We start from the raw sequence: 17,238 nt of genomic DNA on the forward strand, positions 1-17,238 counted from the left end.
TTTTAAATTAGACTGACCAGCACTTTGTCTATTTTATTTGTTTTTACAAAACACCAGCTTCTAGTCTTATTTATTAAATCAATAGTTCTTTGACTTTCAATTTTATTAATTTCTCCTTTGAGTTTTAGGATCTCTAATTTAGTTTTCATCTGAGGATTTTTAATTTGTTCACTATCTAGTTTTTTAATTTGCATGCCCAATTCATTGCCTTATGCCCTCACTAAATTGTTAATATATGAACTCAAGGATATAAATTTTCCCCTGAGTTCTGCTTTGGCTGTAACCCATAGATTTTGAAAGGATGTCTCATCATTGTCATTCCCTTGAATTAAATTATTAATTGTTTCAATGATTTGTTCTTTATCTAACCAATTTTGGAGAATCATATTATTTAAATTCCAATTAATTTTTTATTTTCCCCTCCATGTACCCTTACTAATTATTATTTTCATTGCATTGTGATCTGAGAAGATTGCATTCATTATTTCTGCTCTTTTGCACTTGTCTGCAATATTTTTATGCCTAGTACATGGTCAATCTTTGTGAATGTACCATGTGATGCTGAGGTGTATTCCTTTTTGTCCCTATTTATTTTTTTCCACATATCTACTAACTCTAATATTTCTAAAATTTCATTCACTTCTCTTACCTCTTTCTTATTTATTTTTTGGTTTGATTTATCTACTTCTGATAAAGGAAGGTTCAGGTCTCCCACTAGTATAGTTTTTCTATCTATTTCATCCTTGAGCTCCACTAGTTTCTCCTTTAGAAATTTGGATGCTATGTCATTTGGTTCATACATGTTGAGTACTGATATTTCCTCATTGTCTATACTGCCTTTTATCAGGATGTAATTACCTTCCCTATCTCTTTTAACTAGATCTATTTTTACTTTGGCTTTGTCAGATATCATGATTGTGACTCTTGCCTTCTTTTTATCAGTTGATGCCCAATTGATTTGGCCCCATCCTCTTACTTTCACCCTATGCGTGTCTACCTTCCTCATGTGTATTTCTTGTGGACAGCATATGGTAGGGTTTGGGATTCTAATCCACTCTGCTATTCGCTTGTGTTTTATGGGTGAGTTCATTCCATTCACATTCAGAGTTATGATTACCAGCTGTGTATTTCCCAGCATTTTGATTTCTACTCCTAGTCCTGCCTTTTCTTCTTTCACTATTTCCTTCTACACCAATGTTTTCTTTTAATCAGTTCCCCTAGTTCCCATCATTATTTTACTCCCCTTTCTACACCTCTCCCTTCTTATTCCCCCCCCTCATTTTCCCTGCAGTCTTTCTAAAACTATCCCCCTCCCTCTCCCTCCCTTGTACTGCTTCCCTCCTCCCTAGTTCGTTTGTTACCCTTCTACTTCCCAATATGGCACAAATCAATTCTCTGCCCCAAAGGATTGGATTGTTCTTCCCATTTCAAGTCAATTTCAATGCATGTAAGAATTAAGTATTTCCTATCTCCAACCTCTTTACCCTTCCAGTGTATTGATTTTCTCCCCCCATTCCCCCCCACCAGGCATTTCTTTGTGACATATAAATTTACCCCATTTTGTTTCTTTTCCCATGTCTTAGTATATACCTCTTTTTTTTACTCTAGTTGTGTGTATATGTATGTATATATATACACACTCATATGTATATATATATACACACATATTTTTATGCATACATATATATGTATATATAATATATATTCATGTCTTGGCATTTCATCCTATACAGTTTGTCACTGTTTCATCTAAGTATAATTCTTCTAGCTCCCCAGGTGATGATAAAAAGTTTTTAAAAGTTACCAATATCCTCTTTTCTTGTAAGGATACATATCATTTTAACTTAACTTTTAATAAAATGAGTTCTTTGTTTGGGCATTAAATTTTCGGTTCAGGTCTGGTCTTTGCAATTCTTCTATTTTATTAAATGACCATATTTTACCCTGTAAGAATATAGTCAGTTTTGCTGGGTAGTTGATTCTTGGTTGTAGACCTAGTTCCCTTGCTTTCTGGAAAATCATATTCCATGCTTTTCAGTCCTTCAGTGTTGATGCAGCCAGATCCTGGGTTATCCTCACTGTGGTTCCATAGTATCTAAATGACCTCTTCTTAGCAGCTTGTAATATTTTTTCCTTGGTCTGATAGTTCTTGAATTTGGCTATACCATTTCTGGGTGTTGTTAGTTGGGGATTAAGTACAGGAGGTGATCTGTGGATTCTTTCAATTTCCACTTTTCCCTATTGTTCTGGAATGTCAGGGCAGTTTTCTTGGATAAGTTCCTGTAGGATAATGTCCAGGCTTTTTCTTTTGTCTTCTAGTAGACCAATAATTCTTAAGGTGTCTCTCCTGGAACGATTTTCTAAATCTTCTATTTTGTGAATGAGGTGTTTCATATTTTCCTCAGTTTTTTCAGTCTTTTGATTTTGTTTGATAGTTTCCTACTGCCTTGTGAAGTCACCTGCTTCTAATTGTTGTATTCTGGTTTTTAAAGACTGAATTTTATCCCTGACTTTTTGGTCATCCTTCTCCTTCTGGTCTGATTTTCTTTGGAGATCATCTTCCATCTTCTTTGCCTCATCTTTCATTTTCTTTGCCTCATCTTTCATCTCCTTTGTCTCATTTTCAAGTTGATTAATTTTGGCTTTCAAGACACAATTTTCTCATTTTAGTCCAAGTGCTTCTGTTACCAGATGACTTATCTTGCTTTTTAAATTCTTTTCCCTGTTGTCTTCAGTCTCTCTTAGTTGTGTTTTGAATTGTGCTTTGAGTTCTTCCAAAGCCTGTTTCCAATTTACTGGAGTTTCTGTTTTTGCTTGGTGTTCCATGATCCTCCTCTGTTACATTTGCTCTATGTTCATTGCCTGGATAGAAGCTGTCAATTGTAATTTCTTTTTTCTTTTTCTGCTGTTCACTTATATTTGCCCCTTTCTTTTACCCCTGTAGTTGCCTGTAGTCTTCCTCCTCTCATTGTGTGCTGCTGGATCTGTGAGTTTGGGTTTTTCTGTCAACCTTCAGCCTTGGAGCTTAGCAAGGCTCTCAGAGCAGTCTGGGGGGGGGGGGGAGTGTTGGAGCTTGAGCTTCCCTGCCCTCTTAAGGCTTGATAAGCTTAAGCCCAGCAGAGTTGATCTTGCAGAGCTGGATGTGCCCAAGGCCAAAACCTTGGAATGGGGGAAGGCAATATGGAGTGTCTCTGCTGCTTCAACTAGGCTGCATCCTCTGTGCTTCTCCTCAAGCTGCCTCCCAGCTGCCCATGTTCAAAGCCTTGAGCCTGGCACAGCTTTGACCACAAGGTACTCCATCCAGACTAGCACCCTTGCCCACCCAAAGATTCCAGCCACTGCTGGAGGCTCAGTACTGTAGGTGTGGGGAAGGGTCCTGGGACCTTTATTCTTCCTTCCCCTTAAACCTGAGTGTTCTTGAATTCAGGCTTTTGGGGGCCATATTTTTAAGTTGAGTCCAGCAGGAGGGTTCCTTAGCTCTGTCCTGTTGTTAGATTTGGTTTTCAGTCCCCTAGGAGCATTTGGTTTTCAATAGGTAAGGAAGGATTTTCAGAGGTCCAAACTTTTGCTGCCTCTACACTGTCATCTTAACTCTGCCTCCCTTTCTTTTTCTTTATAAAAGATATCTTTATAACTATTTCCTTATCTATCCTACCCTTTTTCTTATAGTCCCCTTACCCACTCATATCTCCCTATTTCCTCCTATTATCTGTTAAATTTAGTGTATTTCTATTCCATAATAAGAGTGTGATTGTGTTCAACTTTCCTTTTCCTAATTCATTTTGTATACTGTTAATTTTTTTCTAGTGTATAAATTATCTCTATAGGTTCAGGTTTCCCTACTCTGTATGATGAAGACATATTAGACTAACTCCATTTACCTGGGGATCTACAGTGATTTGGAGATACTGACGGGCTTTAGGACCCAGTGACTTGAAACTGTCTTTAAAAGCAATATTTGACTGAAGTGACCATGGAAACCAGTTTTTTTTAGTCCTGGGATAGTAGATTGGATTTGGATCATGCCAGCTACTGGCTCATTCCAACCGGCTCTCATGCTCTCTCTAGGACACAGCCAGAAGTCCTTGTGCTTCACAAAAAGATGTCTTGTCCCAGACTCTTCAACTGTGTAAGCTTAAGTCATTTTGGAACTGCTTGATATTATTATTTAACCTATAAGAGGCGCCTCTTGGTGGGTGTGGTTTCTTAAGCTAAAGAACCTGATCTTTTCATGTTCTTTTTTCATGATTGTTTCAGTCACCACCAACTGACTCAGTGGATTGAGAGCCAGACAGGAGGTCCTAGGTTCAGATCTGGCCTCAGACAATTCCTAGCTGTGTGACCCTGGTCAAGTCACTTAGCCTCCATTGCCTAGCTTTTACCACTCTTCTGCCATGGAATCAATACACAGTATTGATTCCAAGATGAAAAGTAAAAGCTTTTTTTTTAAATAAAAATAAAAAATTATTACATCTCAAAAATATACACCACGGGTCTTTGTTCCCCCTTGCACCTGCCAATGTCATCCCCTGTTCCTGGGAATTCTCCAGCCATACCACCTCAGATATCTCCCTGAACTAGCCTCTTCTCCCACCTTCCTTCTCTAGGAAGTTATTTAACCTGCTCCTTGCTGCTTTTGAACTCAGTTTTTAGAATTAGACCAATTTGTTCTATACAAGTCTTGCTTAATAAAGACTTTTCTTTGTTTTCTTCTTGTTTAGGGAAAGTGTTGTGGAGGTCTCTAGAGGTCTTGGTGCCCCAAGGTGCTTTTTTTCCCTTGGGGCTAAGAGAGACCTAAGTTCCATAGAGTTAATGCCTCAGTTTACATTTTTGGCAATGAAGATGGAATTCAAACTCTTGAATGCTGTCCATTTGCCCTCTCATTACTTCCCAAAGTTCTTAGGACCTTGCCATCTTCCCTGCTACTTTCCTAAATAATACTTGGCCCTTCTATCTGTTATCAACTGATTATGGATCCTCCTATATGCACTGATTCCCCCATTTAGAACATGTGAGAGAATGAAGACTATATGTATTCCTAGTACTTAGTACAGAATTTCATATCTAGTCAGAACATAAGATATGCTTACATTCCACTTTATCTTCCATCTCCATAGATTTGCATAGACAGCTATTTCTGGAATGTCCTCCTGCCTCATCTCCCCATTTAAAACCCTTTTTTTCCTGAAACTACCAACCTTTATGCTATGCTCCCATAAAACATTCTCCAGTCCCTTCACCTGAAACAACTTTGCCTTTATCTGGGCTTCTTGTTTACCTACATCACATTCAATTTTGTATTATATTTATCTAAGTACATATTGGATCTTGCTTAGTAGAATGCAAATTCTTTGATAGGACTATTTAATTTATTTTTATCATTTCATCCATAGTATCTAATACAGTGAGTTGAACTTTTAGAGGCTTAATAAACACTGTTAAATTGAAATGAATTATCTGTGGTGGTAAAAAAGTTTATTTTCCAGGTACTTTGGAAAATATCTATGGCACATATGTATGGAGAGATAAGTATCCTATGAAGTGTGGTCCCTCCTTCAATCCAAATCCAAATATGAAGGTCGCATGGGATATTAAGATGTTCCAGTTTTCTGTTCTCAATATGAACATTCCATAATTCCATATATGAAAGAATGAAAAAGCATTTATTAAGTGCTTTACTCTATGCCAAACATTGTGCACTAGGGATACAAGTACAAGAGAAAAGACATTAAATAAAAGATAAAGCACTGACAGAAATTCATCAACACATACAAAAAAGAAAAACAGATGACACACAATTGTTAAATAATTTTCTTCAGATTTATCTATCTGCACACTTCCATAAAATATATTTACATATTTCTAATTTCTGAAAAAAATATGCAGCAATCACAAACATGATGTCTCTTCTTAAAAGATCAAAGTGCACATTATCTTTTCTATGATTATTTTCCTCAAAATTAAAAAAATAAGATTAACATGCATGATGTTAGGGAATTTTCCTCCATGACCCTCTCAATGCCCTTGTGTAGGCAAGTTCCTTGGTGAATACTTCAAAATATGAGGCACAAAAGCAATGGAAGGGAAAGTAAAGAGAATAAAATGAATTTTGAGAAAAAAGAATAAGTAATAAACCAGTGCTAAAATGGGAAATAAATATTTAATAAATGAATTTGGAAGAATAATGACCTGTGAATACATAAAGGATACATGGAATATGTGGCTGAATTGTGTCAGAAAGCTCATACTATATGAAATAATCACTAGCTGTCAAAAGAACAAACCAAAGTGACTACAGAACACTTGGTGTATATTAGCAATGAGCAAAAAATCATGAGTTTGATATCTCCACCCCACTATCTCTCCATGATCAATATGCCGTTATAACTAAATAGAATTTCTCCTCTCTGCCAACAACTTGTATCTCCAAATAAAATCAAATTTCCTATATACTGAGTTCTAATGAACACTTGAAAACAAGTTCTAAAAATAAATATTTACTTGATACTTTGTACAAATCTGCCTTCATGGAAACACAGGCAAATATTCCAATCCATGAGAAAAGTGATTCATGTTTTTAAAAAAAACATGGAAATGATTTATATCAAATGTTGAGTTTTTCCACTCATCCTCACATCATTCTTTTTAATTAGGATTGGCCACATGAATGCTGATCTCATTTTAACTTAATACAAAATGAAGAGTAAAATACTTGAAGGATGAAAGCACATACATTTGGCCAAACTGGGAAACCACTCAAAATCCATGGATTCTAGATTTTCAATTAAGTTTCAGTCTTCTGGAAATTAATTTGGTTTACTTAATTCCTGTTTCAGAGATTCATTAGCTTTTGGAGATTCACATAGCTCTTGCAAAGTGCAATGTCATGCATTATGAATAAAAGATTACAACATATATGAGTCAAATTTTCTTCATATACACAGAGAATGAAAAAATCAGGGAAAAATACTTCATTAAATATATTTGGCCTTTTGGAGAAAGTATGTATATGAAGATATTCCAAAAAACAGAAACAGTCAATTTACTATGAAAGAAGCATTTGGCAGTAGAAGTGTTCCAATCCTACATTAGTTGTTATCAGAGACTTGATTGTAATGTATGAAGCTTTGAAAACATGATTAGAGTTTTAGGAAAATGGCAGAGTAGCAAGAATTGTATTCAGTGTTCTCATCTAATTTGAAATGTATTGTGTTGCTTTACTAATAACTGTATTTCAATTTATTGCCTATTTTCCCATCTAGCCAAAATATTTTACACAGATTTTTCTTTTTCTGGTTACAATCATTATTTATTAGGTTTAACCACATGAATGAAGTATGTTGAAAGGCAATGATTTTCTCCTTCAAAAACGAGAGTAAATTTTTGAAATCACAGATATTTTCTATAAGAATTCCAAAGTCCTCTATTATACTCATTCCTACAATCTTCAAGATGGATTTAATTTGTGCCATTTGATAACAACCTTTTCTGGATTTGCAATTGTGTCTTTCCATTGGTTCACAGCTTCAAAACAGTTGCTATCCTCACTTATCCAAATCTGTAAAGGAATTAATGATGAAATCAATTAGTCAGTAACAAAACTAATAGTCCTAATGTCAAAAATTCTTATAATTGAAATTATTTTGGTTTACATATTTTCAATTAAGCATATCTTAATTGCTCCTGGAATTATTTGAGATTTTGAGAAATTGGTAAAAGACCTAAGTATGTATAGTCTAGAGCAGACCTTGACCACGTTGAGTGCAAGAATTGGAAGAAAGAAAATGAAAATGAAGGCAGACATAAAATACAATCAACTTAAAGCTAGCCATGTTGTAACTAAAAGATCACTTACCTGCCATTCAGGTGGTAGTTGTATTCATTTCTAATAATGCAGAAATAATTTCAACTTTATGGGTCTAAATTTGTAGAATATTTTGAAAAATAGGGTTGGAAGTAACTAGGTGGCTCAGTGGATAGAAATGCAGGCCTGGAGTCAGGAAATCCTGGATTCAAATATGACCTTAGGCACTTCCTAGCTATGTAATCTTGGGCATGTCATCTTACCTAGCCCATACCACTCTTCTATCTTGGAACCGATATTTAATATTGGTTCCAAGACAGAAGGTAAGAGGGTTTTGTTTTGGTTTTCCTCAAGTACTTTTTTTATGTTTTTTTTTAATTCCAAATTTTATAAAACCAAACAACACAAGCATTTCCATATACAAGAAAAAGGAGATAGTACACAAATGAAATCACAAATCTATATGTTGGGCTTACTTTTCTTCATATCTATGTAATAATTTCAGTCTACAAGTGTCCTAGCCTCTTCACACCCTCCTCATATCACAAAAGATATTCTCAAGACAACCAACATGTACATATAAATTAAAGTCTTTCATATTCCACCTTTCTGCTCACTTTCTAGAGGTGATTTTCAAAGTCTACACCTCCAGCATTAATTCTATAGCTATATAAAATATTATTCTGGTTCTATTCATTTCATTGTTCATTATCTTGTGTAATTCTTTCCAAGTTTTTAAAAAACAAGTCTGTTCATCATTTCTTATGGTACAGTAGTATCCTATCACAATTATATACCACAATTTGTTCAGCCATTCCCCAATTGATGGGCATCCCTGCATTTTCCAATTCTTTGCCACTACAAAGAGAGTAACTATCAATTTTTTGAAAAATATATTCTTTTCCTCTTTCCCTGATCTCTTTGGGAAACAAACCAGGCAATAGCATGTCTAGCTCTAAGGGTATATACAGTTTTATTAATTATTTGGGGGTAATTCCAAATTGCTCTCCAAAATGGTTGAATCAGTTCACAGCTCCATAAATAGTGCATTAGTGTCCCTGTTTTTCCACACCCTGCCTCAACATCTTTCATTTTGCTTTTTTGTCATTTTAGCCATTCTAATGGGTATGCTATCTTAGGATACTTTTGGTTTGCATTTCTCTAGTCAGTAGTGATTTAAAGCATTTTTTCATATACCTATATATGGCTTTGGGTTTTTACATGTGATTTTATTGGTTTTATTATTTAAATTAGTAAATTATTTAATTTTTAGGATATCTAATTTGGTATGTAGGCAGGGAATTTTAATTTGTTCTTTTTCTATTTTTTTTAATTGTATTCCCAATTCAATCTTTTCTTTCTCTATTTTACTTATGTAAGCATTTAGAGATATGAATTTTCCTCTAATTACTGCATTTGCTTCATCCTACAGGTTTTGGAGTGTTGTCTCATCATTCTCTTTAATGAAATCATTTATTGTTTCAAAAATTTGTTCTTTAACCCACCCATTCTTTAAGATTAAGTTATTTAGTCTCTAATTAGTTTTTACTTTTGGTTTCCATGGTCCCTTATTATATACAATTTTTATTGCATTATGGTCTGAGAGGATTTCTTATTTAATTTTTCTGCTTTTCTATATTTAACTATAATATTTTTGTACCCTAATATGTGGTAAATTTTTGTGAAAGTACCATGCACCACTGAGAAGCTTTACTCATTTATATTCCTATACAATTCTCTCCAGCTATCTATTATATTTACCCAAGATTCTGTTCATTTTCCTGATTTCTTGTTGTTGTTAGATTTATCTAGGTCTGAGAGAGGGAGATTAAAGTAACCCACTATTATTGGTTTAATTATTAATTTCTGTATGTAACTCATTTAATTTTTCCTTTAAAAATTTTGATACTATAATATTTGTTGCATATAGATTTAAAATTGATAATACTTCATCTTTGGTACTTTTTAACATAATGCAGTTTCCCTGTTTATCCCTTTTGATTAGATTTATTTTAGCATTAACTTTGTTAAAGACAGTGCTTGCTGCCTCTCATTTCTTTTTCTTTCTTTTTTTTTTTTAAAGCCCTTACCTTCTGTCTTGGAGTCAATACTGTGTATTGGCTCCAAGGCAGAAGAGTGGTAAGGGCTAGGCAATGGGGGTCAAGTGACTTGCCCAGGGTCACACAGCTGGGAAGTGTCTGAGGCCAGATTTGAACCTAGGACATCCAGTCTCTGGGGCTGGTTCTCAATCCACTGAGCTACCCAGCTGCCCCCCCTCTCATTTCTTTGTAGCAGCTAAAGCATATTATGTTCTGATCCATCCCTTTATTTTGACACTATATGTGTCATTCATTTTTAACAGTATATTTTTGTAAATGACATATTGTCAGGTTTTGGGTTTTGATCCATTCTGCTGTCCATTTTTCTTTTATGGGTAAATCCATTCATATTTAAAAAAAAACAAAAATGATGGGGTTGGGCTAAATCTATGGTGGCAAACCTATGGCACATGTGTCAGAGGGGGGCACTAAGAACCCTCTCTGTGGGCATGCATGCCATTGCCCCAGTACAAAGTTCACCAGAGTTCATTACTAGAAAGCTAGAGGGTCACAGGCTGGACTGCTCCCCTTCCCCTCTTCCCACACACCTGAGAACATTTCTCTTATCACCTACCCCTCTAAAAGGTTTGCCATCACTGTCCTGGAGTATAAAGAGAGGCAACTTGCCTTAAAGCTATGTTGACATGTAGTGTTTAGCTTGACAAATTATTTGTGGATCACAGAATGAGATAAGAAGAATGAGGTTGGTATCAGGAGGGTCATAGACAGACTTATAGAGAGACTCAAGGCCTCTTGCTGATCAGTGACAAAGTTTATTGTTTTCAGGTAGATATTGAGAGAGAAAGTGACATATGCTAAGGGATTAGGTAAGTTTTTAAAGGGACAATGATTAATAATGATTTATATTCTTGGTACAGTGGTTTAGTTTACCTCACCAAAGCTTGGACAGTTTTCTATAGGATTATAAAACACAGGTAAATATGTAACCAGAATTCCTACATCAGTAATTTCTTGGAAGAACATATAATTTTTACAAAGTACAGCAGTAAGGGGCTAGAAAGGAGGGATTTGGGGGGGCTTCATATGAGGAATAATTCTGGCTTTGATTGTACACAAACCTATAGCATGTGTGCCAGAGGGGGCTGCTCCCTTCCCCCTCTCCACACATGCCTGAGGACATTTTTCACATCACCCACTCCTCTGCCCAGCAGCCCAATGGGAGCACTTCCTCCTACCCCTGTCTGGGGTAAAGGGATGGCTCACATGCTGCATGAGAGTTGCAGTTTGGGGACTCAGTCTCTAAAAGGTTTGTTGTCACTGTACTAGATTGTTTCTAAAGTATTTTTTTACTCTAATATTTTATAATTTTATGATTTTCTAAGGTCTCAAATTCAGCACTATACTTCTTTTATTCTTTACTTAAATATTTATGGGTTGCATGGACCCTTGCCCCAAAGGAAAGAATTTTTGAAATAAGGTTAAAAAACATCAACAAAAACAAATTTTGGTCTGACGAATATATGCTTTAAAATGTTCTGAAGTTAACACTAAGTCTTAGTGAATATATATGTTTTGAGAACCTTATACACCACTAGAAATAGTAAAGCTACAAGTATAAGATGTTGAAATTTGAGTAAAAAATGAAAGTGTTTGGCAGAGCCAAGATGGTAGCATAGAGGAAGGGAAAGCTTGAACCAGTCTGAGAATCCTTACCAACCAACTTTGAATTCATACTTCAAAACAAATGCTGGAGTGATGGAACCAACATAGGGATGGAATAAGATAATTTTCCTGCAGAAACCAATTCAAAAGATAGGCAGAGAGGGGTTCACTGAGGTGAGAAGGGAGCATAGACCATAGCAAGGCTACACCAGGGAGTATTGGCACAAGCCAACAGCAAGCCACTCTACCCCACAACTATTGCTCCAGGTTCTGAACCTGGGCCCATGCCAATTTTGAGATTCGAAAACCCTAACTACACCAATAGCAGAGCACCCCATACTCACCCCTTGAATTACCTAGCCCTGGGACAAGCCTGCAATGAGGCTCCAAGTCCTAGAACAGAGTAGTGTATAGTGTATTTATCTGGTATAGGCTCAGAATAAAGCTCTGAGCCCCACCCAATCTCAAGGTGAGGTCTCAAGTCCCAATGCAGGGCAGTTGGCAGTACACCTAGCTGGGGAGGTGCAGAGCCCTTGCCCAAATCTGTAGTGAGGACCTGAACCCCAGTGCAAGTACAAAATGAGGTCTCAAACCCTTCCCAAGTCTTAAGTAAGGCTCTAAGCACAAGGTAGTTCACAGTGCTCTGAGTCCTAAAAGCCATCAATAATTCTTGGGGGAGACAAAATTAGTAGTAGGAGATAGGTTTCAGAGCTTCCAGTCTACAAGCCATCTTATATCTTACTACCTTGAAAAATCTGAAACTTGTGGAAACAAAGAACTAGAGTTAATGGTAGCATCAAGGAAAAACTGAAATTTAAGACAATGTCCCTTCTGTCCTGAAAACAGAGCCAACCTTTAAGATAAAAGTAAGAGTCAAGAAAAAAGACTAGAAAAATGAGCAAACAACAACAAAAAAAACTTAACCTAATAATATAGAAATATATTTTCTACTATATATAATGAAAAAAATAATTTGTTTATTTATATATAATATTTATTTAAAAATAAAACCTAATAGCCTAATAAAAATGTTTAAAAATAGTAAACCTAATAATACTAAACTATTGTGAAGACAAAGAAGAACAAGGCATAGAAAGAAAGGGATAGTAAGATCATAGCAGCTACCAACAAAACTTCAAAGAAAAATATGAATAGGTCTCAAGTACAAAAAGGATTTCAAAAATCAACTGAGCAGTAAGAGAAAAATGAGGAAGAGAAATGAAAGCAATGTAAAGCAGAATTAGCCAAAAGGAAAAAGAGGTACAAAAATCCAGTGAAGAAAATAATTCTAATAAAGTAGAACTGACTAGATGGAAAAGGAGGTCCAAAATATCAAAGAAGAAAATAATTCCTTGAAAATTAGAATTGAACAAATTGAAGCTAATGACTTCATGACACATCAAGAAACAATTTTTTAAAAAATCAAAAAAAAATGAAAAAGAAAAGAAAATTTGAAATATCTCATTGAAAAAACAAATGACCTGGAAAAAAGAACCAGGAGAGAAAACTTAAGAATTATTGTACTACTTGAAAGCTATTATAAAGAAGAAAAAAATCTGATACAGAATACTGTAAGAAATTATCAAAGAAAACTGCCCTGATATTCTTGAACAAGAAGATAAAATTGAAATTAAAAGAATCTATTTATCATCTCTTGAAAAAAAAATCCCTAAATGACAACTCTTTAAAATATTATAGTCAAATTCAAAAAATCCCAGAAAAGGAGAAAATACTGTGCATCTAGAAACAAACAATACAAATATCATGGAGCCACAGTCAGAATTACACAGATCTTAGTGGTTTTCACATTAAAAGTTCAAAAAGCTGGAACATAATATTCCAGAAGGCAAAGGAACTAGGTTTTACAACCCAGAATCAGTTACCCAACAAAACTGAGTATATACTTTTGGGGGGGAGGGGGGATGTAGAGGGAAGATGGTTATTTAATAAAAAAATTTCAAAGCATTCCTGACAAAAAGACCAGACCTGTGTAGAAAATATGATGTTCAAAGACAAGATGTAAGAAAAGCATAAAAAGATAAATAAGAAAGAGAAAATTTAAGGGATTCAATAAAGTCAAACTGCTTATATTCCTACATGGAAACATATTTGAAACTCTTAAAATTTTTAAATTCATCCATATGAACTAGAACAACCTCCAGGAATTGATGCAGAGTGAAAGGAGCAGAACCAGGAGAACATTTTACACAGAGATGGATACACTATGGCACAATCAAATGTAATAGAATTCTCTTCTAGCAATGATGCAATGATCCAGGTCAATTTTGAGGGACTTATGAGAAAGAATGCTATCCACATCCAGAAAAAGAACTATGGGAGTAGAAACACAGAAGAAAAACAACTGTTTGATCACATGGTTTTATGGGCATAAGATTGGAGATGTAGACTCTAAACAATCACTCTACTGCAAATATTAATAATATGGAAATAGGTCTTGATCGATGGCATGTGAAAAATTCAGTGGAATAGCTCATTGGCTATGGGAGGGGGGTGAGAAGAGGGGAGGGAAAGAATATAAATCATGTAACCACAGAAAATATTCTAAATTAATTAATTAAATGAATAAACTTAATTTTAATTTTTTTTAATTCAGTATTAGAGCAGTTAGAAAGTGTATACATAAAGGGTGGGAGGGAAATAAGATGCAAAGGGAATACACAGTTGGTAATCATGACTGTAAATTTGAATAGGATGAACTCAGTCATAAAACAGAAGCAGATAGCAAGGTGGATTAGAAACCAGAATGCTATAATATATCGTTTACAAGAAATACATTTGAGGCAGAGATACGCACACAGAGAGAATAAAGTTAAGGCACTGTAGCAGAATTTATTGTGTGTCATCTGAAATTTTAAAAAGCAGGAGTAGTAATCATGATCTCGGACAAAACAAAAGCAAATGTAGATCTGATTAAAAGAGATAAAGAAGAAAATTACTTCTTCCTAAAAGGTACTATAAATAGTAAAGTAATATCAGTACTAAACATATATACACCAAATGATAAGCCTCTAAATTTTTAAAGGAGAAATTAAAGAACTTCAGGAGAAAATAGACAATACAATTATACTAGTGGGTCCCTCAACTTTCTCCTTTCAGATCTAGATAAATCAAAACAAAAAATAAACAAGAAAGAAGTAAAGAAAGTGAATGCCATCTTAGAAAAGTTAAAACTAATAGATTTCTAGAGAGAATTGAATTGAAGAAAGGAATATATCTTCTTTGCAATAGTACATGGATCCTACACAAAATTGAACATACAATATAGCATCAGAAATAGCAAATGCATTCTTTTCAGATCATAATGCCATAAAAATTATAATCAATAAAGCTCCACAGAAAGGCAAATCAAAAATTAATTGAAAACTAAATAATTCAAAGTTTTAAAAAGGGGGCAAGTCAAAGAACAAATTATAGGGGGAAAATCAATAATTTCATTAATGAGAATGACAATGAGGAGACAATATATCAAAATTCATGGGATTCTGCCAAAGCAATAGTTAGAGGGAATTTTTATCTCTGAATGTTTACCTCAGTTAAATGGAGAAAATGCAGACCCATGAATTGGGCATGCAACTAAAAAAAAGATCAAATTTAAAATTCTCAATTAAATATTAAATTGAAAATCCTAAAAATTAAAGGACAAATTAATAGAATTGAAAAGAAGAGAACAATTGAACTAATAGATAAGATTAGGAGTTGGTTTTATTTTTTTAAAAGGGCATTGGTTAATGTGATTAAAAAAAGAAAAGAGAAAATCAGATAATTCGTATCAAAAATGAAAAGAGGGAACTCACTACCAATGAAGAGAAAATTAAAGCAATCAGTAGAATCTATTTTTGCCCAATTATATACCAATAAATCTGACAATCTAAGTGAAATGTATAAATATTTACAAATAAAAATATTGCTGAGATTACCATAAAAGGAAATAGAATACTTAAATAATCCCGTCTCAGAAAAAGAAAACAAACAAGCCATCAATGTACTCACTAAGAAAAATATTCCCAGTGCCAGGTGGATTCACAAATGAATTCTATCACATAAACCATTTGGGGAAATAGTTATAGAATGAATCCTGACAAATTCTTTTTATGTAACAAATATGGTATTGTTAACTAAGCCAGGAAGAGCAAAAATGAAAGAAAATTATAAGCCAATTTCATTAATAAATATAGATGCAAACATTTTAAATAAGATACTAGCAAGAAGATTATAGCAATTTATATACTTTCACTATGGATCATTCATTATGTATCATTCACTGTGACCAGGTAGAATTTAACAAGGAAGGTGGAGCTAGTTAATATTTGGAAAACTACCAGCATAAATAACTATATAAATAATCTAATAGAACTCAGTCGATGTAGAAAAAGTCTCTGACAAAACACAACACCCATTCCTATTAAAATGAAGTGTCTATCGAATGCCATAAATAAGTACCATTTGCCATGGAGATGAATTATAAGCCTTCCAAATAAGATAAGGGGTGAAGCAAGGATGTCTATTAGTAGCACTATTATAGAAATGCTAACTTTAGCAGTAAGAGAAGAAAAAGAAATTGCAGGAGTTAAAGTAGGCAGTGAGGAAACTAAACTATCATTTTTTACAGATGATGTAATTAGAGAATCCTAGAGAATCAACTTAAAAACTAGTTGAAATAATTAATAGCTTCAGCAAAGTTGTAGAATACAAAATAAACCCTCATAAGTCATCAACATTCCTACATATTAACAACAAAATCCAGCAGCAATAAATAGAAAGAGAAATTCCAATTAAAGTAACTAGACAATAAAGTACCTAACAAACATAAGATCAACACAGAAATTCTATGAACATTGTTACAAAATATTTTTGCACAAATAAAGTTAGATCTAAATAACTGTAAAAATGTTCATTATTTATGGGTCAGCCAAGCTAATAAAAATTAAAAAGATAATTCTAATTACATTAATTTATCTATTCAGTGCTACACTAATCAAAATACCAAAAAAAAAATTGTTTTAAAGAACTAGAAAAAATAATAATGAAATTCATCCAAACAAACAAAAGCTCAAATATATCCAGGGAATTAATGAAAAAAATGCAAAGGAAAGTGACCCAACAGTACCATATTTCAAATTGTACTATTAAGCAGTAATTATCAAAATTATTTTATACTGGCTAAAAAATTGAATGGTGAATAAATGAAATAGATTGAATGCACAATTGACCTTAACAATCCAGTGTTTGATAAGCCCAAAGACCCCAGCTTTTAGAATAAGAACTCACTATCTGACCAAAATTGCTGTGAAAACTAGGAAAAGGTATGGCAGAAACTAGGTATAGCCCAATATGTAGGTGTGCACACCCTATTCCAAGATAAGATAAAAATGGGCATATAATTTAGACATAAAGGGTGACACCATTAGCAAATTAGGGGAAAATGGAATAGTTTGCCTTGCAGATTTATGAAGAGAAGAACTGATAACCAAACAAGCGATAGAGAAGATTACAGGATATTAAATTAATAATTTGTATTATATTAAATTAAAAAGGTACTGCACAAACAAAATCAATATAACCAAGATTAGGGGAGAAATAACAAACTGGGAAAAATAATTTTCTAGCAAATTTCCATTATAAAGGTTTAATTTTTCAAATATATAGAAAACTAAGTCAAATTTATAAGAATACAAGTCATTTTCCAATTGG

The 17,238-nt window shown here is 34.0% G+C and overlaps 1 protein-coding gene across 1 annotated transcript in view; it reads right to left on the minus strand.

Annotated features, from left to right (window-relative positions):
- Positions 1–5,642: 5,642 nt before the first annotated feature.
- Positions 5,643–17,238, minus strand: part of TC2N (tandem C2 domains, nuclear) — a 70,964-nt gene continuing 59,368 nt past the window's right edge. The window contains exon 13 of the mRNA XM_007472548.3: positions 5,643–7,558. Coding sequence (XP_007472610.1) covers positions 7,448–7,558 — 111 coding nt within the window. The 3' untranslated portion in view covers positions 5,643–7,447. The remainder of the gene's footprint in view (positions 7,559–17,238) is intronic.

The sequence above is a fragment of the Monodelphis domestica genome, chromosome 1 (assembly GCF_027887165.1).
Source record: "Monodelphis domestica isolate mMonDom1 chromosome 1, mMonDom1.pri, whole genome shotgun sequence".
NCBI lineage: Eukaryota > Metazoa > Chordata > Mammalia > Didelphimorphia > Didelphidae > Monodelphis > Monodelphis domestica.